We start from the raw sequence: 27,876 nt of genomic DNA on the forward strand, positions 1-27,876 counted from the left end.
CTTCCCCATCCCGCCCACACGTCCCTGGTGGGGCGGAGCCGTCGCCGCTACTATGGCGTCTCGGGCGCTGTTGGCGAAGAATCAGCTGCTGCAGTGCCAATAGAGAGTGAAGGAGCCGGCGGCGGGCCGGGCATGGAGAGCCTGGCGCAGCCCCCGCCGCCTCCGGGCTCACTGAAGAGGGGCGACGGGGGCGCTGCCAGCCCGCTCCTCCTGGAAGAGGCGGTGGAAGGCGAGGGCGGCTGCAGGGACGGGCCGGCCGCGGCTGAGGAGGGCGGCGGACGGCACAGCCCTTCCCCTCAGCCGGGCGCTCCTACCCCAGCCCCTGGGACGGCGTCTCCCTCACGGGCCACGGAAGGTAGACTGCCAGCTGCTGATGGCGTGGGGCTGGTGGCGCCGGAGAGCCCCGGAGCGGCGCCTACCTCGGAAAGCGGTTCCGCCGGGGCCGGCTCTGGAAGCAGCGGGGCTCCCAGCCCGCCAGGGGAGGAGTCCCGGAGCCTGGACTCCCTAGAGTCCTTCTCCAACCTGCACTCCTGCTGTCCGAGCAGCTCCGAACTCAACAGCGACGTCGAGGAGGCAGTAGCGGTGGGGGCCTCCTCGGGGGACCCGGCCCCCGAGCCTGAAGGGGATAGGCCTGCGGCGGGCTCCCAGCTTCTCTCCGCTTCCAAGGAACGCTTCCCGGGCCAGTCGGTCTATCACATCAAGTGGGTCCGCTGGAAAGAGGAGAACACGCCCGTCATCACCCAGAACGAGAACGGACCTTGTCCGTTGCTGGCTATCATGAACGTACTGCTTCTGGCTTGGAAGGTACGGTGCGGGCGCGCCAGGGCGCCTGCCGCCGCCATGGCGGGTGCGCGCCGCGTCGGGGCCCGGGCGGGCGGTGCCGCCCGGGCAGCGCCGTGACCTGGAAACGCCGGCACCGCCGGGGCTAACGGGGCATTTCGTGTAGTGAGGGAAGCGTTTAGGGGGCACTTGTGCTTGAATCACTTTAATGCACCGCTGGAAGTTTGTGCTGATTAAGACGCAGACTCATTTTTGCTCGCATGGGTAACTTGCAGTCTGTTGCCAATATACTGGTTAGATGCAACTGTCATGTAGACCTACTTTGTTGCTGCCTTAAAATAGAAAAAAAAGTCTACGTGATGCTTTACTAAACTGAGCAGTATATGGTTTGCAGATACGAGGGTTTCTTGTGAGTAAACATTATTATTTATAGCACTGAAAACATAGGTGGTGCTTTGAAGAAGTAGGTTAGTTACTGAAGTGTATGCAGAAATGTGCAAAATACAGATTTGTTCAAGTTAACTACCCGAGTAATGGGATTATATTGTACAGTTGCACAGCACAGAATGTATTTAAATTAACAAGTAACTAAGGTGATCTCATGTATTGCTTTGAGACCCGGAAGTTTTTGTGCCATCATGATTTATGGACTTCCTGTCTTAAAACAATTCTTTGTAACTTTTAAGCCATTAAAGTTAAAGGCATAATGTAATGATTTATATGTGAAGAAGTAGCTACTGGAGGAGAAGTGAAGTTATAAGGTGCATTGCAAATCAAGACAACAGAGGTACTTCTCAGGAATTTCTGGCAATTCGACCAGAAAAGATTGGTGAGCTGATAGAGTTGTAGAATACTGAAGTTTTACAAAAACATTTAATATTTCCATATCAAGGGGGAGAAATTTGGTATTGGAAGAGTGTAAGGTGGTTCATTGTTGAAACGTGACAGAGGAAGAGGTTAAATGGAAGCAATATTACAAGAATATTTTATTTCTTCTACAGGAATAACTTTGTTCAGAGGAAAGTAACTTTTCAGAAGATTAATGATTGAGTTATAATTTTTGCACGTTTTCCTAAGTGGAATAGCTCATGTATTAAGAGCAAAGCTATGGGTACAGTGATGTAGATATTTAGCCATCGGTGAAAGCAATACAGGGAAGTTGTTTGTGGCTCAGGTATTAAGTAGGTTCCCCTATCCTCAGAGTGTGTGAAGATTCTATTAAGACTTCAGTATTTAACATTCACTTTCTAATACTCACTTAACACCTAGGGGTGAATGGAGGGCCTTGAACTTACCATTCCATATCTCAAAAATAAGCAGGGAAGTTGATACCCCAGAAAGGAAGATCTTGACAGACTGGCCAAGTGGGCAAGAAGGAACTGTATGAAAATGAGGCCAAATGTAGGGTCTTGCATCTGGGAACACATAACCCAGGAATGCAGCTCAGATTGGGAGCCACATGGCTTGAGAGCAGTCCTGGGGGTCTTGGTGGATGAAAGGCTCAACATGGACAGTGTGCTGCAGTGGCAAAGAAACTTACAGGATGCTGAGTTGTATTAATAAGGGTATCACAAACAGGGATAAAGGTGTCATTCTGTCACTCAGCTCAGCACTGGTCAGGCTGCACCTTGAGTACTGTGCACAGTTTTGGTCCCTGCTATGAAGAAGGATGTGGACAGGCTGGAAAGGGTCCAGAGAAGGCCACAAGAATGATCAGGGGACTGGAAGACTTGTCATGAAGGAACACTGAGAGAACTGTTGAGTCTCGAAAGGGCTTAGGGGAGACCTCATAACCATGGGCAAGTACCTAAAGGGTAGCTGTCATGATGAGGGAGACTCCCTTTTTACAAAGAGTCACGTAAAGACAAGGGGCAATGGGTACAAGTTGCTACTGGGGAGATTTGGACTGCATGCCAGAAATTTTTTTTCACTGTTTGACCTGGACATTGGAATAAACTCCGAAGGAAGGTGGTGGATTCTCCTATGTTAGACAGTTTCAAGGCCCAGCTTGACAGGGTGCTGGGCCATCTCATTTAGGCTATATACTTACCCTGAAAGGTTGGACTAGATGATCCTTGAGATCCCCTTCAACCTGGTATTATATGAATCGTGCTGTATGGGAGTGTTTTAAAAGAAACAGCTAATTACAGGAGTTTCTTTTTTAACATTTAATTTAGTGGGAGCATATATATGGGACAGCACTGGCCTTGTGTATTTAAGTTTCAGGAGGTTTTGTTTCTTAGCCTCCTTAAATTTGATTGCTTGCTTTTGCTGTCTCCCATACAGAATTTTAACTGACATTCTGTTTTGAACAAATACTGCATTAGCGAAAATTACTCTGATACCAAATTTTATAAACAAGTGAAAAATCAAAATTCCTCTTCAGAATGCATGAAGAATTTTCTGTTGTTGTGCCTATGTAAAACCTCAGCAGAATTTACATGAGTTGCACTCAGGCAGCATAGTTGGTGAAACTGTCATCCCATAATTTATTATTTATATGCTCAAGGGTTTTCATGTTGGTGGTCTATTTCCCTTGCTTAGAATTGACTTTCCTAATGAGTGCCTTTCTGAACCACCTTGACATTGTTTGGACTGGTAAGCTTATTGTCAGATCATCTGCACCTCAGTGACAGTACATATCAAGGCTAAGGGTGGACATATTCCTGTCTTCTCACTTCTCCAGAACCAAGATGAACACTAGGCTGAGTCAGGTATTTGTAATGTGGGATCAAGAAAGCAGACTGGGAGATGAAAATAGGTGAAAGCAGAGCAAGAATACTATACTATGTTACGTGGAAAGAAGCTATGTGACACGGAGGACAGGAGGAAGAAGATGAGGAGGGGAAATAAAATAACAACAGAAAATATGAAGGTAAACAGTTAAGATTTGGGCTCTCTTTTTTTCTATCAGCCACTAACTTTCCTTCTCAGAAATGTGTTCTGACAAGGTTGAGAGTTTTGGTCATCCTGTAGGTAGGTAGATGCAGTCTCAAATAAACTCATATAATGTATGCAAATGCTCAAAATTGAGAAACAATTAAAATAGAAGTTTTCAAGTTCTCAAAAATAATTCCCGTAGCATGGCCATGCTCCCATCATTCCAGGATGGGAGTGAACATCTTGAAATCCAATACTGTGTGTTGTCTGTGCTTGTGCAGCAGTGAAATGTGAATTCCCTTACTTGTTTGTGACAAGTGGCATGTAAAGATTTTTGTTCTAAGCAAATTGTTTATTTACTGCTTAGCAACTAGTGGGAAGTCTTTAGAGGGCGTGTAGACCACAGTCACGGAAATGGTTATGCCTAAACATTCAGATTAACATTTGGCCATGTTAAGAAGAACTTGCTTTTTCAGGTTCAGCCTTTCTAAATGCCAGCTTCTTACTTCAGTGCTATAAGTATTGTTTTGACTTTCTTTTTGTATGTCTCAGTTGCCCTCGTTCAAAACATCTTTTCAAGATAGCCCTCACTGAGTGCAGAGAGACTATAGATAGTTTAATTAGTTTGAAGGATTGCAATAACACAAAGACTTAAAATGTCCCTTAGATAAATGTGCCATATACTCAAAATATTTCTTCCTAGTGGTTATGAAAATCTTGTTCATTAATGCAGTAAGGTTCTTCTCTGTTCCTAGTCATTCAGGTTTTATTATGCTGGTTGTAAGTATTTTTGATATTGGAGGGGTAAGATATTTATTTAGGAATACAGGTAAAAAGATTGCTTAAAAGTAATTGATTTTTATGAAGTGCTGCATCTGTGTGCTCTCATCTGTGAGACAGTAGGTTGTCAGCACTCAGGTTCTTGAAAATTCTGAAATAGTAGCACACATTGGAACTGTTCAGATTCCTTTTTTTATAGTATCAGGTTTTGGAACTAAACTGGTGATAAAACTGCTACCTCTCTTTTATCCTCCACTTTCAAATGTGTCTGTATATACAACTTTGAGGTGGTAGATTACAGAAGCTGTGTTTTTAAATGTTACAATTATGAAATAGGTTTTTTTTTTCTGAAGTGCTTTTACAGTTTGCCTGTATTGGCTTAACTTAAAGGTGGTTTAGCATTTAGAAGGTAGAGTTGAAGAGTTCTGCTTATGGAATTGTTACAGAAGTGTTATTCTAAATAAATAACATTAGCATTTAGAAGGTAGAGTTCAAGAGTTCTGCTTATGGAATTGTTACAGAAGTGTTATTCTAAATAAAAAGAAAACAAAAGAAACTTGATACCAACTTGAAAAAGTACTTGCTGTGCAAAACAGTATGGCATTTGTTTAGGGCCCTGTGATGGAAATGAAAACAGGAGTGTTGAAACAAACATTTTAAAATGCATGCTTGAGCGTGGGTTGTCTTCTCTGATGTAGAGTAGCATAGGATGCTCTTTTTCAGCTTGTCTGAAGATGGCTCAGTTTTTCCGCAGACCTGTGGCTCACTATGCAGTAAAGCTTTTGAGTAGTTTTTGTGATATTCATTAGGTGTAGTTCATGCACCACTTTCTGATAACTTCTGAAGTTACATTAAACTGTAATTTCTTGTTGGGGTATCATGGGGCAATCATAAGATGCTAAAAACTTAAGGGTGCCATGTAATTTTACTGTGTGTTTCTTAGGTAGGATGTGATGTCTTCTAGTTGAAGAATTCTGTGAATTTTAACACATTGCACAGAAATTACACATTTGAAATGTCTAGGGAACAGAGAAAATTGTTTCGAAACATTAAGGGAAAGCATAATGTAACAGAAATAATATTAATACTGCCTTGAAAAATGAGTCCATACAGACTATCTTGCCCTTACAGCTGTAGGTGAATAATCCCAGCAGCATATTTGACAGTGCCTTTAGAAGATTTTTCTATCACAGTCCTCCCAACAAATTGAAAGTTTGGGGGCTGATGTTCCTTACATGCTTAGTTCCTCTAAAATTTCAGTACCTTTTAGAATTGTATAAATTACCTATTTAGGTGATTGTAAAAATCATCTAAGTGTTATTATTTCTCTTTATGCTTAGATGTATCCAAACTGAGGAGATGAGAAGTTGAGTAAAAAATTTCTGCTTAGACATTTTTAGTTTTAGGTTTTCATAAAAAAAGCTTCTTTTTTGTCTTCCTTTTGTTTTTCTTCCTGAGGAGCTGACTACAATATGCTCCTGCTGACATCCATTTGATTTGTTGGAGCCTGTAATGGTAGTGCCTGCTCTGAGGTTTGGCATTGGCCCTTTGCACGTGACCCGCTTTTTCTTGTTGCTCAGCTAAACCTCCTTATGGTCAGAATTGGCACAGATTGCTCATGTGAACTCAGCCTCCAAAGGCGAGTTGCTGGTGAGCTTCTGATGAATGCTCAGTAGAGGCCTTGGCAGCCTTCCTCTGCATCTGTGTGATGAGCGGAGCTTACAGATCAGTAGGCCTGTACTATGCGTTTCCCAGAACCGGAAGCCTGCTCAGAGGGACCGAAGGAAACCTGGTTGAGGAAAATGTTAAGTTTATTGGAGTGGCACCATGTACTTTCAGGCTGCTGTGTGGTAAGTTCATGAAGCCGTTCCTGTAAGGCAAGAGATACATATTTGCAGGGAGTATTAACTTATGCTTGTCAAGGCTATTTGAAGCTACTCTTTTTCTTTGCTGGAACACTGAATTCAGGAGAGTTCCATATCTTAGATAACATGTGCTGAGACTATAAATAATAAACCATTAGGAGTTTGCATGGTCCATTTCTATATGCATATTATTTTTGGCACTCTGTTTTTTTTTAAGCCCATCTGAAGAGTGGGAGAATACAGCAGAAAACATTTAAAATTAGTGTTATGTGGTTTCCCAAATTTACAGTGTAATGCATAGAAACTGTAAGTTGTACTAGACATGCTGTTCAATATGAAAAATGTGTTTACCAGTCTTATTACAAAAGCAGCTCAACCTTGCCTTATGTTATAGTTGGGTGAGAAGCATTTAGTTTACCACTCCCAATGTGGGTAGTTGGGAAGAGACATCAGGGCAAAAGACCTGGAAATGGCACTAAAGGGTGGGGCATGTGGGGTGTGGTGTACAATGTATGGAAAGGTATGGAAGTTGAGGAAACATGTTTTTCCTAAAGCATCAAGTGAATGTAAAATCTAGTAACCAAGCATTGAAACCCATTGAGAAAACTTGAATAGATTATTATAGACAGCAACACATTTTACTACTGTTGCTTACATTGTTTGCTTGCGTTGATTTACATGGAGAACTTTACTGTGGTTTTGTACGATTTTCTTCCCCCTCTCTCCCTTAAGTTTGAAGATGTTTTTCTTTCGCGCTTCCTTTTTGTTGTACATTTCCTGCAGCTTAAGTCCTTGCAATGAAGGTCTGAACAGTTAGCAAATACTGTGTTGGCTCTGTAACTTCAAATCAGCTCTCTTTAGAAGTACTTATGACTATGTTGTAACTTGTTAGTTCACCGTTAAGACGGGATCCACAAAACACACCATCCCTAAAATTATGATGTGAAACAATCCATTGACTATGTTTAGCATTGAATTAACCAGTTAATATTGAGATTTATCTTATTAAAAGATCTAACAATAAGAGATTCTGCAGATATGAGTAGAACTGCTTTGTTTCTGCAGTAGGAAAAAAATTAAATTAACACTGCAGTTATGAGGAAGACTTCAGATTGTTAACCAATGATACATTTAACACTTCCTTTAATTCCTGAAGTCTGAAACATTAGTACATTTATGCCATAAGTACACAGAGGCAAAATACAGATAACGTGTAATTAATTGAGCTTGCTAGCTGCCATTTGTAGTGTAGGCATACTTCTAGATTCCCAAATGTGGTGCAGAGCACAAACCCTCAAGCAGTGCTGGCTGAGCTGCTGAGAATGATTTTTAAATAAATGAGAAACAAAATCTAGCTTCAGTACTTAAAGAATCATCACAGTATTCTGCTCATAGTGGAGGGAACAATGCTAATTTTTCTTCATTTTACTACTATTTCTAGTCCTGGAACCACTTCAGACATACCTAGCATAATGAATTCTGTTCTGTGCTGATACATTGATGTGGTTTAGGAGCTGCAATGAACCACACCCATCTCAGGGGTGTGTGCATCTAATGTTTGTGAAGCCTTGAATGCTGCCAACTCGGAAGTTTAAGAATCAGCTTTTTTAGTCTGTAATCTCGTTATTTACATGGCACAATGTATTATATGAATGCTCAGTATGAATACTATTAACAGGATGAAAAAGTATTAGTGAAACTTAGAGGAATTTTGGGAAGAGGTTTAGAAATTTTATAAGTTGCAATCAGTTGTCACTCATTTAAAAGATATTTTCAAAAATTCATGTGCTTATGCAAGCATGACATGTTTAATTCATCTAATTTTGTATGAGTTTGCCTCCTTTTGTATGAATTTGTGCCTCACTGATTTTCTACTTTTCTAACATTTTATGCTTTCATTCACTTTCCACCCCAGATCCCAGCACTGTTAACTTCTTTCTATGTTCACCATCTATGGCTTGATCAATGTGTGGCATATGCTGTGTGGCCAACTCTGACCTCAGTAAGGGCATATTTCTTAGCCAGTGTATAAATAAGGCCATTTAATGGAACCCCTTTTAAACCCATATGTTTAACGTATTGGCCTTTTGTCAAATATGATTAAGATTGGTGATGAGATAGATTTAGTGCAATCATGCATCATTTTCTTTGGGAAGTTATTAAAATAGCTTAGTTTTTGGATTGGGAGGGAAATCCTCTCCATCATCATGTGAACAATGTAATGTGTTGTTACAGTGTGTCTTTGTTTGAATGCTGCATCGGAGGCTTTATATGTATTGTTCTTCCATCTCATAGCTTTCTACTTAGTCTTTCTTTTCCACAACCATGGAAATAGTTGCCTACTACATCTTAAGCATGAGTTGACAATCTAACATCATGTCTTTCAATCTTTGTAAAGGAGAACATTGATAAGTGGTGAGGAACTTGACTAAAGATTTCCTAATAAAATGCCAAACTTTCTAAATTTTCTGTAGTAAGGTGTTTTAAGAGAAATAGGATGAGAGGATAAAAAATGGAGGAGAAAACCCCCCAAAATCCCAAGCTGTTTTTTAGGCTCTGTAAAAACAAAATTCATGTTTATGCAAAGAAAAATTGATGATGCTATGGTCAACACAGTCCTATGATCTTCCTTCAGATTGCTGGAAGCACGCCTTCACATGTGTTTGTGCTTTATCTATTATTAAAGGGAATTATGTAAATAGAAGATTACAACCAAAATATTTGCTCAGGATGGAGGAGTTAAATATATAAGAAGCTTTTGGCTCTGGCTACTGTGAAGGTGGTTGGCTTTAGGACGTGACAATAACAGAAATAGGTCAGGAGAGAAGGGAATGGAAGCTTCACCACAGAGTTGTATGCCTGGTCGCTCTATATGGAGTTAAACCAAACCTTTGAAATGTGAGCATGGAGTGAGAGGCTGGGAGGTAATTTTCTCATAGCTGCGTGAATCTTGGCTTCCCTCTCCCAATAGCTGCTGGCTGTATCCAGGAACTTCTTGAGTTGTAATAAAGGCAGGAAGTCAAATGGCTTTCCTGAGTAAGATGAAGTGTGGCTATAGTTTCTGTTCAACCTGGTTGCTTTCAGCTGAACTAGCACAGTGAGCAGTGTGAAGTCCTTATAAATTTGAGGGGAATGCTGGTGAAAAGTTTTGGGAGCACTAAACAGAGGTGAAAGTACTATGTGCATCTGGTTTTGCTAAAGCAAAATGCCTTATTAATCTCTTCTTGTAGCTGTTTTTTATCAGAAGTTCTGGAAACATTCTTAGTGCCAGTGCACTAATGCTTTTATGAATTGATAAGGCAAATGCAATCAGAAGACTTCCATCTAGAAATACCTTATTGATGCTTTCTAAGTTGTAGTGTTAAAGAGGATATTCTTTTGTTTCCACAGATTAAGCTGCCACCGATGATGGAAATCATAACAGCTGAACAGCTGATGGAATACTTGGGTTAGTAATTACAGTAACTGGTTTTCAATTATATACTTACTAATGCGTACTAATATGGGACAATAATTTTATTTCATTACTACTTTATTCAGCTTTAATTGAATGCATGCTTCAGGAAGACTACTTATAGTATTCAGTTACTCATGCTTTTCCTTAATTGCTTTTAGAATTTTTTTTCGTACTGCTTTCCTAAGTGCTTAGTGTAGTGATGCAGCTGATATTGCTTAATACACCAACATACTGGTAGGCTTAAACTTATTCATGTCTCTTAAAATGTTATTTTGTTATAGTTGACAGAATACAATAAGTTAACTGTGCCTTTGTCTGCAGTAACTGTAATCCTTGGTAGTGTGACCCAATTAAAATAACGGGAAAATTTAATTTAATCATCACAGTGGTTAGAGTCTTATATGCAAGCACTAATCTGTTCCTAGATGGTGTTCAGCAAAACTGCAACTGTTTTCATCTGTTATGTCTGTAATGTCAGTAGCCTGGAATGATCCAATTTTAAAAGTGCAGTTGTGAAAGTACTTAAGCTTCATATGCCACAGTTCCTTCCCTTTGTAGCCTAACAAATATAAAATGTTTCACCTTAATAAACCAAGTTTGGGTTTTTTTCTTTAGCACGAGTGGAAAAAAACTTTTTATTTCTTTTTGCTTTGTAAAGAACGTTCTGTTCAACAGCATATTGTTTGATGAGTGGAAGAAAAAAGTTAATTACATAGTTTCAGAAAAATATCTTAAATCTTGCTGCCTTCCTAAGCATTTCTTTCAATTGCATTGATAGACTTATGTCTCAAGTCACTGCAAAATCAGTTGGCTAAACGTGTGTATTCTTTCTTGAAGGTATGTGTTAGTTACTCGAATTACCAAATAGGGTAACAAAGTTATTTGCTCAAATGATTTAGGTTCCTATTCAGTCAACAGGATTAGCAGTTGCCAAATAGTTCTTTTACATCTCAAAAAAACCCCAACCAATCAGAAATCTTTTCAACCACTTTCAAGAACCTTAATTTAAAAGATTATAAATTAAGAAACCTGTAATGATACCGTTCTGTGAGTAGAAACTTACTTTTTTTTAGGAAGGGGGCAAGGTAATAAATAATACAAACATTGAAAATCTGAAAATGAGAGAGATCCAGTTTATGGGTATGAGTCACTAAAAATGTTATGTAAATCTTGAACCCAGCATGTTGATTAACTGATAAATTATCTTTGTGTTGTAGCCAGATATAGTACAGGTCTTTCAGAATTATTGGTGCATGCAAACATGCCAAAATAGAAATAATATCTAAGAGGATAAATGGTTGCATTTTTAAATTGCTACATAAGATACAGTGGTGTTGTGAACTTTTGGACCTTTTTGTATTATTAAGTTGAAGAACAGAGGGAGGTAAATTTCTTAATAATGAGAATATTGGTATGATAGCCCAAGAGGTTACGAAATGCTGTGTTAGTAACGACATTGGCCATTTGAATTTGATTTCTTAATACGATCTTACTATGGCTTTTTAATATTTGTATTTTCTTCCATAATTATAATTCAGGTTATAAAGCAATGGTAGAAAACTTCAGTGGTGTTATTTATGGTCAGTCAGAATTGTTCATAAAAATATTACAGATTTGAGTGTGGAATAAACTTTGTTTTCTTTTTGTGGTGGTTTCTTTTTTAGGAGACTATATTCTTGATGCAAAGCCTAAAGAGATATCTGAAATTCAGCGTCTGAATTACGAGCAGGTAAGGAGCTGCTCCTAAAATAGAATTGCTTCTGTCTGAAAGAACCAAAACTCTTTTCTCACCAATGGCTTACCATCTTTGTGGGGAAAAAGAAAATCATAAAATCCATGGTTTGTAGCTAGTTTTCCCCTTTTTTTTTTCAATAGACTTCATGTAAAGTATTACTTAAAAATATTTTTCTTATCACAGTTGTGTTAAAGACAACATTGTTATTTAAAAAAAGTTGTTCTAATATGTTTTGGAACAAATTTTTTGAAACACTATGTAGTCACAGCTGTATTCTTGATTACTCATGGAAGAGTGGTTTAAATATATTATAGGTGTTAGCTTTCAAGCTAGTTCTGTTTATTATTAGGCCTTTTATTGCTCTCAGTGTTGAAAACTGGACTATCTTAGGATAGTTGAAATTAGAATGAAGACTGAATTTGGGTTCTTTCAATAATAATAAAAAATATGACTCCTATCAAATTTTATGAATTATTTTGGCAGTAACAGAATTGGCTGTTTTTGTCACACGATTCGTTGCCGTAGAACATTATGGCTAGAATCAACTTAGAGCAGGTTGATGAAAACTATATAGGTGATTAAAGTACAACTTCTGTGACTTTCGTGTGCTCAGATATACTGGTTTACCATGTAAATGTCACAAACCTTTTTCTTAAATATTTAAGAAATATTTTCCTGGTAATAGAAATTACACAACTGTGCAGTTGAAGGGCTACAAGCAGTAAAACGTTCTCGTTATTAGCAGTCATTTGCAAGTGCAGACACCAGATAATGATGACAGTGTTTTATACCTGTGCTTTATCAAGTGGTTAATAAGTTTTTCTGTGTAAGCTTCAAGTCTTCTAGGAGCTTTCCAGGTTTAAATCTGCCTAGTAACAAGGAAATATGTCTGCTTATAAACTTCATGAGTTTTCAGATTCCTCAAGTAGGAGCAAGCTTCTTGTCATACTGTAATTTTACTACAAAGAACATTTAAACTTTGATACCAGTAAGAAGAATACCTTATGCCATTAACTAAAATGGAGAGATGGTGAACTTATGTTCCTGAAAACTCCATTTTTGCTCTGTGCCTTAATGTAACCGTGCTGTTGCATGTGTAATACCTTATGCAAAGACCTGTAGGCAAGACCACTGTACACAATCTGCTTACACAATTTTTATGTAGAAGTTCTGGTTTAGAACTCTGTTGCATGCAGAGAGATGTCTATAACTTCTTCCAAGTGCTGGGTAACAGTCATCATTCCGACAGATGCAAAACTGCTTAGAATTCGATTGTGGAGTATTGAGTGATGCAGCTGTTTGACTTAACATATTTACTAGTGTTTTATGTTTTAATTGGTTTTAATTAGTGTGTGTTTTATTGGTACATTCTTTACGATACCAAGTTTCAAAATGCATAGACCTATTTCTTAAACCCATTTTTAAAAAGTACTAAGCTCTGCCTTACATTGTAATATACAGCCTTTTGTTGGCGTTCTACTCAGTCTATTAATGTGCACACTAATGTGTTGCAGAAGGAAATATTCAAGTTAATGCTTTGGTTATATTATTGTTGAGTGGATCCAGTTATTTATAATCTTCCTTCATTTTGGCAAGTTGCTTTTAATTGGATAAAATAACTCATTACTATATACTCAGCTTATGCTTGCTTAGTCTATGTAGCACTTATCCTTTATAATCATCATCCTTATTCTTAGTTTTATCTCTTCCCTTACTGATTCCAGTAACTGTAGTTCTTGCCATCAACTGTCATATTGTTTAAAGAAAACAGCATAGAGGTAACTGTCTCTATCAGTAGTTTTAGTACATGAATCTTTTCAGTTTCTGTGTTCTTCCCACTCTGTATTTCTGGGGTTTGTCATGCTTTTTTCCTCAGAGTTGCAATCCTGAGTTCCTCTTAAGCAACACTTGCAAAATTGTTCGAATATTGCAAAACAGAGCAACCACCAAAAACAAAAAAAGGTGAACAAATTCAAATGGAAGAACACCAAACAAACAAACACACACTCCAGTTTCCCTTTTGCAAATACTGCAGATAGTTTCTGATGATATTCTTTGTGGACTCTTCTCACGTGGTGGAAAATTCTCTTTTCCTGCATGTCAGGAAACTTGCTGATCCATTGGTTCTAGAGACTTATCTCACAAAGCACTTTTTCTTTGACTCGTCTTTACTTTTGATTAGGTCTTCATAACTTGATAATTCCCCCTAGAATTCCATTGGGATCACTGCTATAACAAGCTTTACTTTCATGACTTGCTTCCACAGTATAATCTGCATGCCATTTACAGGTATGCACAAAATAAGATCATAAACCTTTTTTTCTGAAACAAAAAGATCAGATTATTGAGTTTTGCCACTTTACTTAATACTGAACCCCCAAACTAGAGTTGGCAAGTAGATCTGTGTAGATCTGTTTTGTTTTGTTAATTCATTATGTGGTTCCTGCATTAGGAATAGTGTGGCCAGCAGGAGCAGGGAAGTCATTGTGCCTCCTGTACTCTGCATTGGTTAGGCCACACCTTGAGTACTGTGTCTAGTTCTGGGCCCCTCAGTTTAGGAAGGACATCGAGACACTAGAACGTGTCCAGAGAAGGGCAAAGACACTGGTGAGAGGCCTTGAGCACAAGCCCTATGAGGAGAGGCTGAGGGAGCTGGGATTGTTTAGCCTGGAGAAGAGGAGGCTCAGGGGTGACCTCATTGCTGTCTACAACTACCTGAAGGGTGGTTGTAGCCTGGAGGGGGTTGCTCTCTTCTCTCTAGCAACCGGCACCAGAACAAGGGGACACAGTCTGAAGCTGCACCAGGGGAAGTTTAGGCTCGAGGTGAGGAGAAAGTTCTTCACGGAGAGAGAATGTGCTGCCCAGGGAGGTGGTGGAGTCACCATCCCTGGAGGTGTTCAAGAGGGGATTGGACATGGCACTTGAAGCAATGGTTTAGTAGTCACGAGGTCTGCGGTACCAGGTTGGACTCGATGACCTTTGAGGTCTCTTCCAACCTTGGTGATACTGTGATACTTCAGCCTGACTTAAAAGGCAAGACTTAAGAGGGAAGAAAAAACAGATACAGTTGATGAGAGGCAGAGTTCTTCGCAAATTTCTGCTGGCACAATGGAAACTAGTAATGTGAAAATACATTAAAACAGCTGTTCAGCTAATTTCCCCTGCTGTCATTTTTTTTTTTTCCCCTGAAAATTGAGTTGGTGACTACTAAATGATGAAGGGTTACAAGAATAACCACCAAGTGTACAAAGCTCTACGTGCTCATCTGTTGTTTTCTCTTTCTGCTGTCAGAATATGAGTGATGCAATGGCGATTCTGCATAAGTTACAGACGGGTCTGGATGTCAATGTGAAGTTCACAGGTGTGCGAGTGTTTGAATACACACCTGAATGCATAGTGTTCGATCTTCTTGATATCCCCTTATACCATGGATGGCTCGTGGATCCTCAGGTAATTATTTTTTTTTCCACTAATTCAAACCATACAAGTTATCCTGAATTTTTCTGGGGAGAGCTGTTTCAGAATTTTGGCTGATGTCAATAATTATGGTAAGAGATTATTTTTTTAAAAACACTATTCAGGAAAACTATTTTATTCAGAGGGTAGTGAATACAGACTGTGCATGTGTTTTTGCTGTGGTAACTTTGCAGATAGTAGGTCTATAGTCAAGCCAACTTTCCAAACCTGTGCTGAATTTGTGACTGTGTAAATGGGAATCATTTTTCTGAGGGAGACAGCAGAGGTCTGGTGTTTCAGTCATTGTTTTTGATAGCTCATTGGAGAACACTGGATGAAATGCAAGATGAGTTTCCTCCTTTCTTTGATTTTGGTTTACTAGCAATTGCTTTTGAAAGCTGTAAGTGTTAGAACTGATTGTAGATAACTGCATCTTCAACAGACAATTAATTTCTAATGGCACTGATTACTAAACAGTAAACTGGTACTGTTTACTTAGATTATTCCAGTCAAATTGAACAATTTTTCCCCTATGTTAGATTTCTCTTTCTTTTTGTGCCTTGTTCATAAGTTGTTGTTCACTTGGACTCCCTACCTCCAGCTGAGCCAACTGATGCCCATTTCTCTCTTCCATCTGCTTTAGCAACACCTTTTTATGTTAAGTGTTAAGGATTTAAAATTACCTATGAGGCAGCAAAATGTAACAGTCTGGGCTAAAATATTTTTGCTTAGTACTTTTAGAGGGACAGTGTCCTTCCTTTGAAACGCTTCTTACTTCCTTATGAATAATTGCCATAGGTTTACAGTTGTATTCGATTCTTCACAAAGGTAAATTACCTGTTTTGTGTGTTGTTCCTTCCTGCTCCAGGTTGCTGACATAGTAAAAGCAGTTGGTAACTGCAGTTACAATCAGCTAGTGGAGAAGATAATTTCTTGTAAACAGTCAGACAACAGTGAACTGGTCAGTGAAGGTGGGTAATGGTGTGGGGTTTTTTTACCCTGTGCTTTATCAAACTACCTACCCTATCAAATCATAGTTAGGTGTTTTGTATGTAGAGATACAAGTCTGAAGAGCTGCATTCTGTCTGTTAAACTTCTTGCCGTGGGCAGGCAGACTGCACTGTGCCTCTCTTGTAAACTTCTGATGCAGTTTCCCAGCCAAGGGTCCACCTTATTTTCTTGCTCTATTAAATAAGCCTTTAAAAAGCTGCAGTGAACTTCCTTTTATGAAAAGGTATTATGGGCAGCATTAAGATTTCAACTTGTCTACATCTCTTAGAGTATAAATTATACACTACATGATGACAAGGAAAAAAATGTGTAATGTAAGGAGCAGATACAGCACTTCTAAACATGAGAGGGTTATCTACAATGCTGAGGTTTTAGAACGTTGATCTCCTTTTCTCCTGAGTATTTCCTTTAGATTTGTGGCAATATGGGGGCATATCAGGAAAAATAGTGTAACCAGGTTTTATATGTTAGGAGGCATGCAATAGACACACAACAATTTCTATTGTTTTTTGCAGGATTTGTAGCTGAGCAATTTCTAAATAACACAGCTACACAGTTGACATACCATGGACTGTGTGAGTTGACTTCAGCTGTCCAGGAGGGAGAGCTTTGTGTGTTCTTCAGGAACAACCATTTTAGCACCATGACCAAATACAAGGTATATTCAACATTTTCATCTCTGCTGTTGCAGTTTATGTTCTCATTTCAAAGCAATCTTGTTTTTCCCATCCTGAGAAATTCCAGTTTGTTGCTGTATGTAAATATGTGTTCTGTTTAATCTAGGGTGTGTAGCAAATGTTACATGTGAATTGATTACAGTGTTTTAGATGGCAGGATACATTATAACTTTGAATTTCCTTGTAGTTCGTTCCTTTGTGTTCAGTTTGCTCCCTGTGTTAATTCCCTTTGTGGTTATGAATAATCATAGTATCAGTCAGGGTTGGAAGGGACCACAAGGATCATCTAATTCCAACCCCCCTGCCATGGGCAGGGACACCCCACACTAGATCAGGCTGGCCAGAGGCCTCAACCACCTCCCTGGACAACCCATTCCAGGACTTCACCACTCTCATGGTGAAGAACATTCTCCTCACATCCAGCCTGAATCTCCCTACCTCCAGCTCCATTCTATTCCCCCTAGTCCTATCACTACCTGATACCCTTCTTATGTGGCTTAAATTTACTTGCAGTTTGTGAATGTCAGTGTTACTGAGTTTATTTCAATATCTTGTTTCTGAGGATACAAAACTTTGCTTTACATTTGGGCCAGTAGGGGAGTAGCTGCTTCACGGTGGTCAAAATATCAAACGTTTGGAGAAGTTTAGATAATCTGCATTATTGGTTACCTTTGTTAGGGAGGGTGTGCTTTGAGTCAGAAACCAGGGAAGCAAAATGGTGAGAATTACAAAAGTATTCCAGGGTATGAAAAGCAAGTGACAGCTTGGCTAATGCTCCTGGAATTACTTCTGCTTTGGATTGGAGAATCTTGCTTGGCGAGTTCACAATTTTATGGAGCCCTTTCATCCTCATGCAACTTTGCTTTTACTAAGATGATAGTGTATTTTTATATTTGTGACTTGGGTAGAAACTGTCACGGTCAGAGTGACTTCTAGGAGTTAATTACTCCATTTTCTTCAGTGATAAATGTGAATATTTTTAAGTAAACTTTTCACTGGTTTGCAGTGTCAAGTCATCCTCCAAGGGAGACATTTCTCTCAAACACAAATGGGAATCTTTACCCTTTGTACAGTACTCTTGAAATGATACTTTGGTTATCTGTTATGTAATAAGTCTTTAATTTCTCATACACTTGCTTTTATGAGTAATGGTACTACATGAAAAAAAAAAAAGGGAGTATGTAACATACTAAAATGGAAAAAACAATGGTTCCTTAACATTTATTATATGGTCATATTGTATACCTGTTGTGAATGACACTAATTTTTCCATTTGACAGTACTATTCCTTTTCACTCCCTCCATTAATCTTGACTGTCAGTATTTATCTTTGACATTTTGAATAACTGCTCATAAGATCATCATGAGATAAGTGTTTGAACAGTCCTGATAAATAATCAACTCAAGTAACACATTGGCTCTCTAATAGCTTCTTAGAGCACATGTAAGAATTATTTTGAATCTATGTAACCCCATAAACCAATAGGACAGGTAAAAGGATCTTTCTCCTCCCTCTTTCTCAGTTTAAAATAAAGAAAAAAGCCCTATGGAGTGTATCTGCTTATATTGTTACATTTCGTGATGTAGCTCATTAATGTCACAGTTTTAAGAGGTAGAGTTTTACTTCTCTCCATTATTCTAAATTTACCTCTTGCAGGAACTGACAGTAGTTTGTCATGTAAGCCCGTAGATTGTTTTAGGGTTGCTTTCATTATGGGAGAAAACCACCAAGGTCAACACAATTTGCTCTTGAAACAGATGGACTTTCTGGATACAATTGGTACCTAGAGGTGCAGGAAAGTGTTTTGTTTTTTTTACTTTTTAAAGGATATTCCAGATCAAATACTGAAATCCTCCTGGAAATAATTTGGTTTTGTGTTCTTGTTATTGTTCTGGTGGTGTTTTTATTTTTTTACTATAAAATGTCCTTTGTATTAAATACACTTTGACCTTTTGAATTATAAATACAGAATTTGGTTTGTAGAATGTAGATTTTGTCCTCTTTGGCAGCCCAGTGTTTAGATTAAAGGCCAAAAGCTGGTCTGTTTATCAGTGCTTTATAAACTTCATACTTGTAAAGATACAGTTGAAGTCCTCCTTTTTCCTTTCCTTCCTCCAAAATGCAGCACTTCAACTACTTAAATATCCTTAACCCATGTTAACAATACAGAACAGGCTAAGGCAATGATTAAAGATGTGTGCTGAAATTGTAACTCTAGGAAGTAAATCCAAGCCCTATGAAGTACTGAGTAAGTATATTGGAAGAATAGTGGGGTTTTTTAAGGTGTGTTTAAGCTTTACAGGCACTATTTTTAATCATGTTCTCTTTGAGAAGTCATAGGCTTTTGAAATGCTAAGTTTTGGAATACAGGCCATTATTCCTGTGTTTCATAGTCATTATGGTGACCTTAGTTACAGCTAGTGTTCAATTTCCCGACTTTTTTTCATGGGGTTGTCACAGTTAAAGAGATTTTTCATTTTGCCTTGGGTTTTTGGTGAGTGCTGCATTACAGAATTTGAGATAGCAAGAAACTCTTTTAATAAAGACATAAATTCTCTATTTTTGACAGTTGGCAGCAACTTTTCTGTCTGTCTTGAACTTACCTAATTATTTGCTATGGTGATATGACTAGGTGGTATTTCATATCAAGGAAGTCATAAACAGACTTGATGGGCTTTTAGCTAAGATGAACTATACAAAGCACTTTGGACCTCCAGGATACTCATATGAGTGTCAAATGCATTGGTGTCAGAGAGGTGAGATTTTTTTCAGTTGCTTTACTCGTTCCTTTTACTACTTGTAATGCTGTTCTTCAGATTTTTAATTGAGTTTCTTTCACTTCATGGTTTGAGCAGTAACCATCAGTAGCTGAACTGTGGAGAAAAGTCCACCAATTAGGAAAACTGAAGAAAATGAAAAGTGTGAAACTTCTAGAGCAAGAACTATGCAATTTGTCTTACTCTAACATTTCCCTTCTCTCTTCCCCTTCCAAACCAATATATGGAAACATACAAACAAAGCGCAGTTAGAAGGGAATTAAAGGTGTGATAGAAGCTGTGTATATATAATAAAACTTAAGTATTTTTTGAAACATTTGCACTTTGAATAATTGGGAAGACTTTCTAATGTAAACATTTTGGGTACATGAAGATACCTAATGAAATTAATATGTAAACTTTTACTTGGAGGCTTCTGTATATACCTGATACAGTGACTCGTAGGCTCAGGGTAGTTCTTAAGTTCAGTGGGGTTTTTTGAGGCAAATATTTTAGTGAAAGGACTTGGATTTCAGTATGTTGTAGTTCAAAGAAACTCAAATGAAGGTTGATATTAATGTCAATAAGAAAAAAAAAAAGGGATTGCTAAGATTTTTTCAAAGCAAAGGCAGAAACCTGCTCCAAGTTCTCTTCTTTGCTTAGTTTTTCTGGAATTAGCTTCAGAATGCAGGAGTAGGTGTGAGTAATTTAAGAAAAATAGTTAATAATATTGAAATAATTCAAAGGGCAAAATAGTAAGCTGAGCATATAATTTTTTCTAATAAAAAATGAACCCAAATAGCTTTAATTCTGTTCTATATTGGTGCCATACAGTAGTGTGGTTGCAATTGAGAGACTTTTAATATTTGTGGTTCTTGAGGGGATTAACTTTTTCAAAGTTATATCAGAATTTTTTCAACATCCCATCTGGTGAGCTTGTTTTAGAGATTGTATGTTGAAAAACAGAAAACATCTACATCCATCCATCTATCTGTCTATCCATGCATTTATCTGTCATTCATTAACACGGAATAATCTGTTGGGTATTTTAGAGCAGAAATGGGAGAGGTGGAGACTGGTAGTATCCTTTGTGTATGTAATTTGAGGAGCCTGCTTTTGAAGTTTTTATTACAAAGTGTGCAGTATTTATTATTTCACATAATATCAATTTTAAAATAGAAGTTTTACTAACACTGACAACACTTTACCCAGTTACACTGACTTCAGAGTGGCTTTCCACTGTCACATCAAAGGATGTTTACTTTGCACTTGGATTGCTTATTTTAGAGGGCTCTCTTACTGAAATGAGAGTTATGTGAAAGCATGAATAAACAGCCCAGTATTCTGAACTCCTCTAGCTTTGCTTGGGCGGTTCTTATTCATAGCCTGCTGTTCCATTATGTTGCATAGGGGCAAGAACGTTTTTTTTCATGATCACTAAAGGAATTTGTAAGGAAGGGAGCTGAAATGACCTCTCAAAGGTTGTTTTCTTTGTAATATTATTTTTTAATTGTAACCTTTAGGTTTGAATTGGGGAACTTGTCAAATAAAATTTAAAAGTTTCAAATACACTTACCTTAAAGATCCTGTGGTTTCTTTTGCCTACATTTTTTAAAGATTTCTTACATAGAAGATGCTGTCAAATAGGTATTCTTTGTAAAATGGAAATATTGTATGATTATTTCCTTTTCTTTAGGTGATTTTTAAGCATTGGAAGTAGCATTCAGGTTTTAGGCAGTTTTCCAAGGGAGAGATGATTCCTTAGATCATGTTACATGATCAGATTTGTGGCTGACCATTGTATTTTTGTCTGTAAGATCAGGTGCGCTGGGGTAACTGCCATTCCAGAGCAGGAACTGACTCTTGTGTTTTGGTACCTCTTTGAGAACCCTTTGTGTGATGCTGTAACACAAATAGCAAATCATTGTGGTTGTCACAATAAACTGCTTTGATTTTTACAGCTAAAGTTTTGCATTGAGTATCTTGATCTGGTACATTTGGTAATGCTACTGGGAGGTTGAGTCTTAAGGTACTGTATGGTCAGTAATAATATTCTTGGAGTATGATTCTAAAAATGTTACTAGAAGGGTAGGATAAGATGAAAATCTAACTGAAATTGAAATTTAAACATGGATTACTTTGTACTGCATTGCTGTCCCTCAAACATGCAACACTATCTCCTTTTACTTGAGCCATGCTTTTGTAATTTGTCTTTGATTTTTGGATCGTCTCCCATTTCTTCAACCTTGCATTTCATCCTTCCTGTATTGTGGCTTCTGGACTTGCTAGTATTGTCTTTTTTACTCCCAGACTAGCCCCATTTTATAATTTCTGAGTTTGAAATCAAGAAATTTGGCCTTGTGCAACTGTGAAAAGGCTTAAATCCAGCAAAAGCAGTTATTAATGACAACTGATAACAAGAACCTTATTTAGTTTTCTTTCCATTGAAATAAACCTCAAAGTCTATCAAAATCCATTATAAAACATGAAGGCTGTGATGTGGTCATTTTATGGTAGTGCCACTTGGATTATTTGGAAAAGATCACCTTTGTCTCCAGACTTTGCCTTTGGAATTTAAATTTACATTGCCAGTCCTGTGGTGTGGTTCTTTGGTGTGTTTCAAAGGTACTTCTTCATGTATTGTGTTAATTTTTAGTCCATAAGAACTTTCACTAATAATGAAAACTTAAGAGGTGAAATACAGAAATTAAGCGTGGCTGTTAATGTAACAACGATTACTAGTATCTGCTGTTTTTATGCTGTATACCAATTCATTTGAATTTTAAACTTGCTAAAAAGTCTAACTGAATGTTTTCCTGGCATGCAACAGTTGTATTAGCTGATCATTTCTGCTAATTGTATCAGATGGTGAAAAATAGGTTGTTAACTCTTACCATTTTCTGAATTCTTCTGCCTAGGGTCAGCTTTACCTGCTGGTGACAGACCAGGGCTTCCTTACAGAAGAGAAGGTTGTCTGGGAAAGCTTACACAATGTGGATGGTGATGGAAATTTCTGTGATTCCGAATTCCACCTACGGCCTCCATCAGACCCAGAAACTGTTTACAGAGGGCAGCAGGATCAGATAGATCAAGTACTGGATTTCTGCCTTTCTGTTGTTTTCTTTGCTTGTGATTATATATATAGCAGCTAGTACTTATTTTTAGCCATATGTATGTATATTTATACAGATGCATATGTATTCACATGTAGATAGGACTATTAAAAAAAAAGATACTTAGGTTGATGTTCTCAAAAGTGCAGTTTTGAAGTATTCACATGACTTCACGGGGGGGAAGAGTAAGACTGTGAATAATTTTGAGAATCCAAATTTAGTCTCTCAAAATCCACTTCTGCAAAGAATTTATCTGGTGAAATGTCACATCTGCCTTTTATATGGAAACAGAAGCAGCACTGTAAAACTTCTGTCCTGTAACAAATTAATTTCTGCTCATGAATATTGTCTTAACTAAACTATGCCTTCTGATGCCTTCCTACTGAATGTAGGACAAAAAAAACACATAGTAGATTGCATGTGATGGTGGTTGTTAATCTTAACTATAAACAATAGTTTCCAAAGTCATGTCTAAGACAGGAGTTATTTGTACCAGGTAATGCATAACAAGAGAGTAAGACCAAGCTGCTTGGAAACCCTATGATCTGAACAAGCAAAATAAGTTTGTTTATAATTTTAGAATGATTGCAGCTGGAAAAGACCTTTAAGATCAAGTCCAACTATTAGCTAAGCCATGTCCCTCAACACACCATCTCTGTCTTTAAAACACCTTCAGGGATGGGGATTCAGCCACTTCCCTGGGGAGGTTAAGAACCCTTTCATGGGAGAAATTTGTTGTAATACCTGATCTAAAACATAACCTGGTGCAACTTCAGTCCGTTTCCTCTAGTCCTATCACTTGTTACTAGGGAGAAGAGTCTTGACACCCACCTTGCTACAACATCCTTTCAAGGAGTTGCAGAGAGCAATAGGGTCTCCCCTCAGCCTCTTTTGCTCTGCACTGAACCTAGCTCCCTCATGGATGATCACCATTACTGGTTTTTTAAAGTACAGGGGAGAAGAAAAAAAAAAGTAAGATTCTCTTCAAGCGCTGTCTTGTAGGATAAAGCATCTGGCAGAGATTACAGGGCTAGTAGTATCTACAGTTGCTTTTCTGGATATATCAAAGACTACCTTTTAATAAAAAGGTTTACTCTTTAGGATTATCTGATGGCATTGTCTCTACAACAAGAGCAGCAAAATCAAGAGATTAACTGGGAACAGATCCCGGAAGGCATCAGTGATCTAGAGCTAGCAAAAAAGCTCCAGGAAGAGGAGGACAGGAGAGCTTCGCAGTACTATCAGGAACAAGAGCAAGCAGCTGCTCAGGTCCAGGTAAGAAAGCATTATTACATAGCATGTTCCTGAATTTGAGAGAGTATTAGTAGTGCTTTAGACTGGCAAGATTAATATTTACATTCTATATGGCAAGTGATGAGATGAATGCTGGAATCTTCAGGAACATGCTGTAATTGTTGGGGGGGGGTGTGTGCAGATATGGCAGTTGCTGCCACTTACATCTTTTGAAGTAGGCCCAAACTAGTATTTCATCATACTGATTAAGTTGCAATGATGGGATGAGTTAATAGGTAAGGTTTCAGAGATTGTATTAGCTAATATTTTACATTCTTTGCAAACTATGAGCTTTTCAATAGTAGTTTATCAGGTTTTGGCTTGTAGAAGATTGTTGCTTTACATTTTTAGGTGTTTCAGTCTATGATACCATGTCAATCTATTCAGTCCTCTTTTAAATTAGTAAATAGTTTCTTCTGGTACACATCCCCATAAACAGATGCATGCAGAATGCTTTAGATGTGCTTCATCCACATCTGTGTACGAAACTGCCATGTAACTGAGTCTTATGTGCACAAGGCAATATTCAAATTGGTATTCTGGATTCACAGAGTTCACTGAAGACTCTTAAATGCTTTTATTTACAAATCTAAAAAAAAAATCTGTATGAAGGATAAATCTTTGATGGCCTGAAGCAATTCAGAACCATTAACTGATGTGCTCCTTAAGCATGAAACAAGAATTTTTCCAAAGATTGTGTTATTTCCAATATTTATTTAACAGAATCACCAGTAGCTGCTTCTGAGGCAAAGATTTGCTGCTGCAAAATGGTAGAACAGAAAAACCTGCTTAATAGGACTGAACAGTGTCCTCATTTGCAGCCATGAAAACTGTTTGCCTTTGCACACCAGCCCTCTCTTTGCCAAGTTCTTAATAGGTTTCTGGTCACAAAAAGCTGCTGCTTTCCCATTTCTGGCTGTCAAAACCAACACTTTCACTCTGCAACTTGTGAAATGTGGATTAAGTTCTTAAAGAAACAAAGGAAATATTCCCGTACGGTAATACAGAAATGCCAAATTTTGACTTAAAGCCAATTTTTTTCATTGAAACAACTGATCTGAATATGTGGACACACTAGAAAGGGCATGAAGGGCTGGAAATATATTTGCAGTGGACTTCATTTTTTAGAAATCAGGAGTTTTGTGATGGAGTATTTATACAAAACGACCGGCTGTTTTTGTAACAGTTAAACTTTGCGAAGTTGAACAGAGAAACACTTCACAGTGCATCTACAATGATGTTTGCTTTATTGAGGACTTTGTTTTTTTCTACATAGCAGGTGCAAGCTGCTGCTTCTCCAGCAAGCGGAAGACAATCTGGGAGTAATGAACGCAAGCGTAAAGAGCCGAGAGAGAGAGAGAAAGAAAAAGAGAAGAATAGCTGTGTTCTCTTGTAAGAGAAACTGGATTTAGTCTGGAGCCAAGTGCATGTCCTCAGAAGCTAAAACAAGGAATGAAGACAAACCTGTTACATGCCGCCTGTGCCTGATTACCCCATGGATTTTGTTCATGTTTCAAGAGCGGATGGGTGACTTTGTTACAATCACACAGACTTTCTTCAGAGTCATAGTGTGTGCTGCTCAAGAAGGAATTCCAAATCACAGTTGGATGTGGCTGTGCTTTGAGCTAGTCATAAGAAATACTGCACCTTGTAGCTGAACACAGAAATCATGGCAAGTTTTGTGTCATAGTGACATCCATTACTCATGACATCAGTTAGTAAGCTATTTTATCTTCTACTCTAAACAAAGGAGGTAATTCATTTTCCGTACAGCTTTTTCTTCAAGTCTGTACACTAGCACAAGAGTTCTGTGTTACTTACAAGGTATGAAACTATATCTTAGACTGGGTATAGTCTTCACAAGAGAAGAGCCCAAATAACAGCTGGGCACTGCCTCCTCAGTGAGTCCAGATTTCTTTGCATCTGGATCTGTTTGTTTTCTTGAACCCAGATTTATACTGTGTTACTGCTATCATTGCACCTCCCAGCCAGCTTTCTTGCCCCAAGAATAAGTGACTTGATAGGCATTATACGAAAAATTGTCATAGAAAATGGGACACTTTATTAATAAGCAAGATGAATATTGTTTGCTTTTCTTGCAATTACAGACTGGGTATGGCAACTCAGATTTTATCAGGGTTAAACAAGTAATTTTATAGGTAGCTTCTTTTTCTTTTAGTATTTTTTTTCTCTTGTAGGTAAACTGGACCAGATAAGTTCTTATTTATTGACCTCTCCATATGATAGGTGAATGATGAGAGGAAACTAAGGTCTGTAATAATCATTATTCTATGTAAGAATGCAGAGTTAAAATAACTAACTATCTGCCTTTTCCAGAAGTACCTTGAACTTTAACATGTTAACATGTCCACTTGTATATGTAAGCAAGTGTACTGTAGTTAAAAACACTTTTGTTCATTTTATAAAACATGTATCCTTAAAAAGCACACTTCTGAAGGGTAAGAGAGAAGCAAGGCTGCTCTCTGAGATTGTTTGGAAAGGTGGTCAGGTGTAATAGTTCTGTTTAAATCACTAATTTACAATTTTTGGAAAGCAGATTTTTCTAATTTATGGGAACCAAATAAACATGTTATGTCTTGTAGTATTTATAGACAATACAGAAACAGAACACTTGCTGAATTTTGAGGGAACCACAAATCTTCCTCCACTTCCATTCAGTCAATAACAATTACCTTCTTGCTGAACCTTTTTGATAAAACTCTTGATTTAGCAATTTGTAGATACTTTTTAAAAAGCCTACTTCTCCTGGACAAGTTATGTGTTCATGCTCTAAGCCTGGGTAAGTGCATTAATATACAACAAACTGGGAAAGCCGAGGCAGCCAGGTGGAATATGACATTCCTGGTTTTAGGTGTTTGGAGAATGTAAGAGAGTGGGTGTCAAAACTTAAGTTCACTGGTAAAATGCTGCTCTATTTCAGGCAGCCTTGCTGCAGTGATGGAAACTAGTCATCACATGTCTTACAAAACTAGAATGGAAACTAGATGGATAAAGGAAGAATGTCTTATTAACTAAAGGGCCACTACTTTCTTCCATGCCTTTTTCTCTTTTGCTTGTGGGGTTCTTTTGTTGTGGGTTTTGGTTTTGTTTTTATTTTTTTCACTTTTGTTACAATTTCCCTTTTATAATAATGTAGTGAACAGCAGGAGGGCTGTCATACATAAACTGTCAATTTTTTAATTTCTCTGTTCTACAGAAAAGTCATGCCCAGAAAAGTAATTTTAATACTTAATGTATTAGATAATTTTCTATGTCAAAGCAAAGGTCAATGGCTTTTTTTCCTTTGCAGCATCCTAACTTCTTCAAACAGATTGGTGTGACGGAGGATCACCAACATAATGACTTACCTACTATAAGCAAATAAGAAAATATTTCAATAGTGTCAATAACAAAGACTTTAAGCCAGAATGTTGTTTAAAAACATTCTGTTACTAAGATTTTTTTTTTTTCTGAATTTGTGTATTTACATTTATTTATTGACCTTGAAAAATAAATATGTCGAGCTAAATGTTTGTTATCTTATTATTTTCAGTGACTGTATTGCCACTTTAAATTCCTTTTTGACCAAATCTAGCTGGAGCAGGCATTTTGGCCATTGAGTATTTCATTATGCCTAAGATAGTTGCTCTGAATGGAAGAATTCATGTAATGTTTCCCACAGATGTGCCAGAGACATGCTTGTAGTTATGGTACTACTGTCATTTGGTCATTAAGGAAGAAGAGCTAAATATCAATGCTCATCATGAAGTCTTGCACTTTGAGATAATTGAGTTTCTCTTTCAATAAAGGAGTGGAAAAAAAACCATTTCATGTTATCTGAGATGGGAAACAGTTCCACAGTTAATACTCTCTTTTATTTTACAGGTCTTGAAGCTTTGGAAAGTAAAGAATTCCTGAAATCTAGGGCATTGTTCTGCATGAGTTGAGCTTGTTAAAGCAAAAGTTGTAAGCAGATGAGTGCATTAATATCTAAAATGAAACACATACAGAAGCTTAATTTATACCCTCCTGTGACTATCCATTCCACAAGCAACTCTCATGGTTGGTATTT

The 27,876-nt window shown here is 37.9% G+C and overlaps 1 protein-coding gene across 1 annotated transcript; it reads left to right on the top strand.

Annotated features, from left to right (window-relative positions):
- The first annotated feature begins 10 nt into the window (after window positions 1-10).
- MINDY2 (MINDY lysine 48 deubiquitinase 2) lies at window positions 11-27,333 on the top strand. Its single transcript, XM_068143947.1, has 9 exons — window positions 11-804; window positions 9,696-9,753; window positions 11,427-11,491; window positions 14,789-14,947; window positions 15,822-15,924; window positions 16,480-16,622; window positions 22,317-22,490; window positions 23,613-23,786; window positions 25,081-27,333. Exons 1-9 carry the CDS (start codon window positions 133-135, stop codon window positions 25,198-25,200), a joined length of 1,668 nt encoding a protein of 555 aa, XP_068000048.1. The 5' UTR covers window positions 11-132; the 3' UTR covers window positions 25,201-27,333.
- Window positions 27,334-27,876: the final 543 nt, after the last annotated feature.

Source organism: Melanerpes formicivorus, unplaced genomic scaffold, assembly GCF_026170545.1.
Source record: "Melanerpes formicivorus ecotype bairdi unplaced genomic scaffold, bMelFor1.0.p_v2 SCAF_10, whole genome shotgun sequence".
NCBI classification, from domain to species: domain Eukaryota; kingdom Metazoa; phylum Chordata; class Aves; order Piciformes; family Picidae; genus Melanerpes; species Melanerpes formicivorus.

Coding starts and splice junctions, on each gene's coding strand:
- MINDY2 (XM_068143947.1), top strand. CDS start 133: ATGGAGAGCCTGGCGCAGCCCCCGCCGCCTCCGGGCTCACTGAAGAGG. Junction 805..9,695: donor TACTGCTTCTGGCTTGGAAG/GTACGGTGCGGG, acceptor TTGTTTCCACAG/ATTAAGCTGCCACCGATGAT. Junction 15,925..16,479: donor CAGTGAACTGGTCAGTGAAG/GTGGGTAATGGT, acceptor TGTTTTTTGCAG/GATTTGTAGCTGAGCAATTT.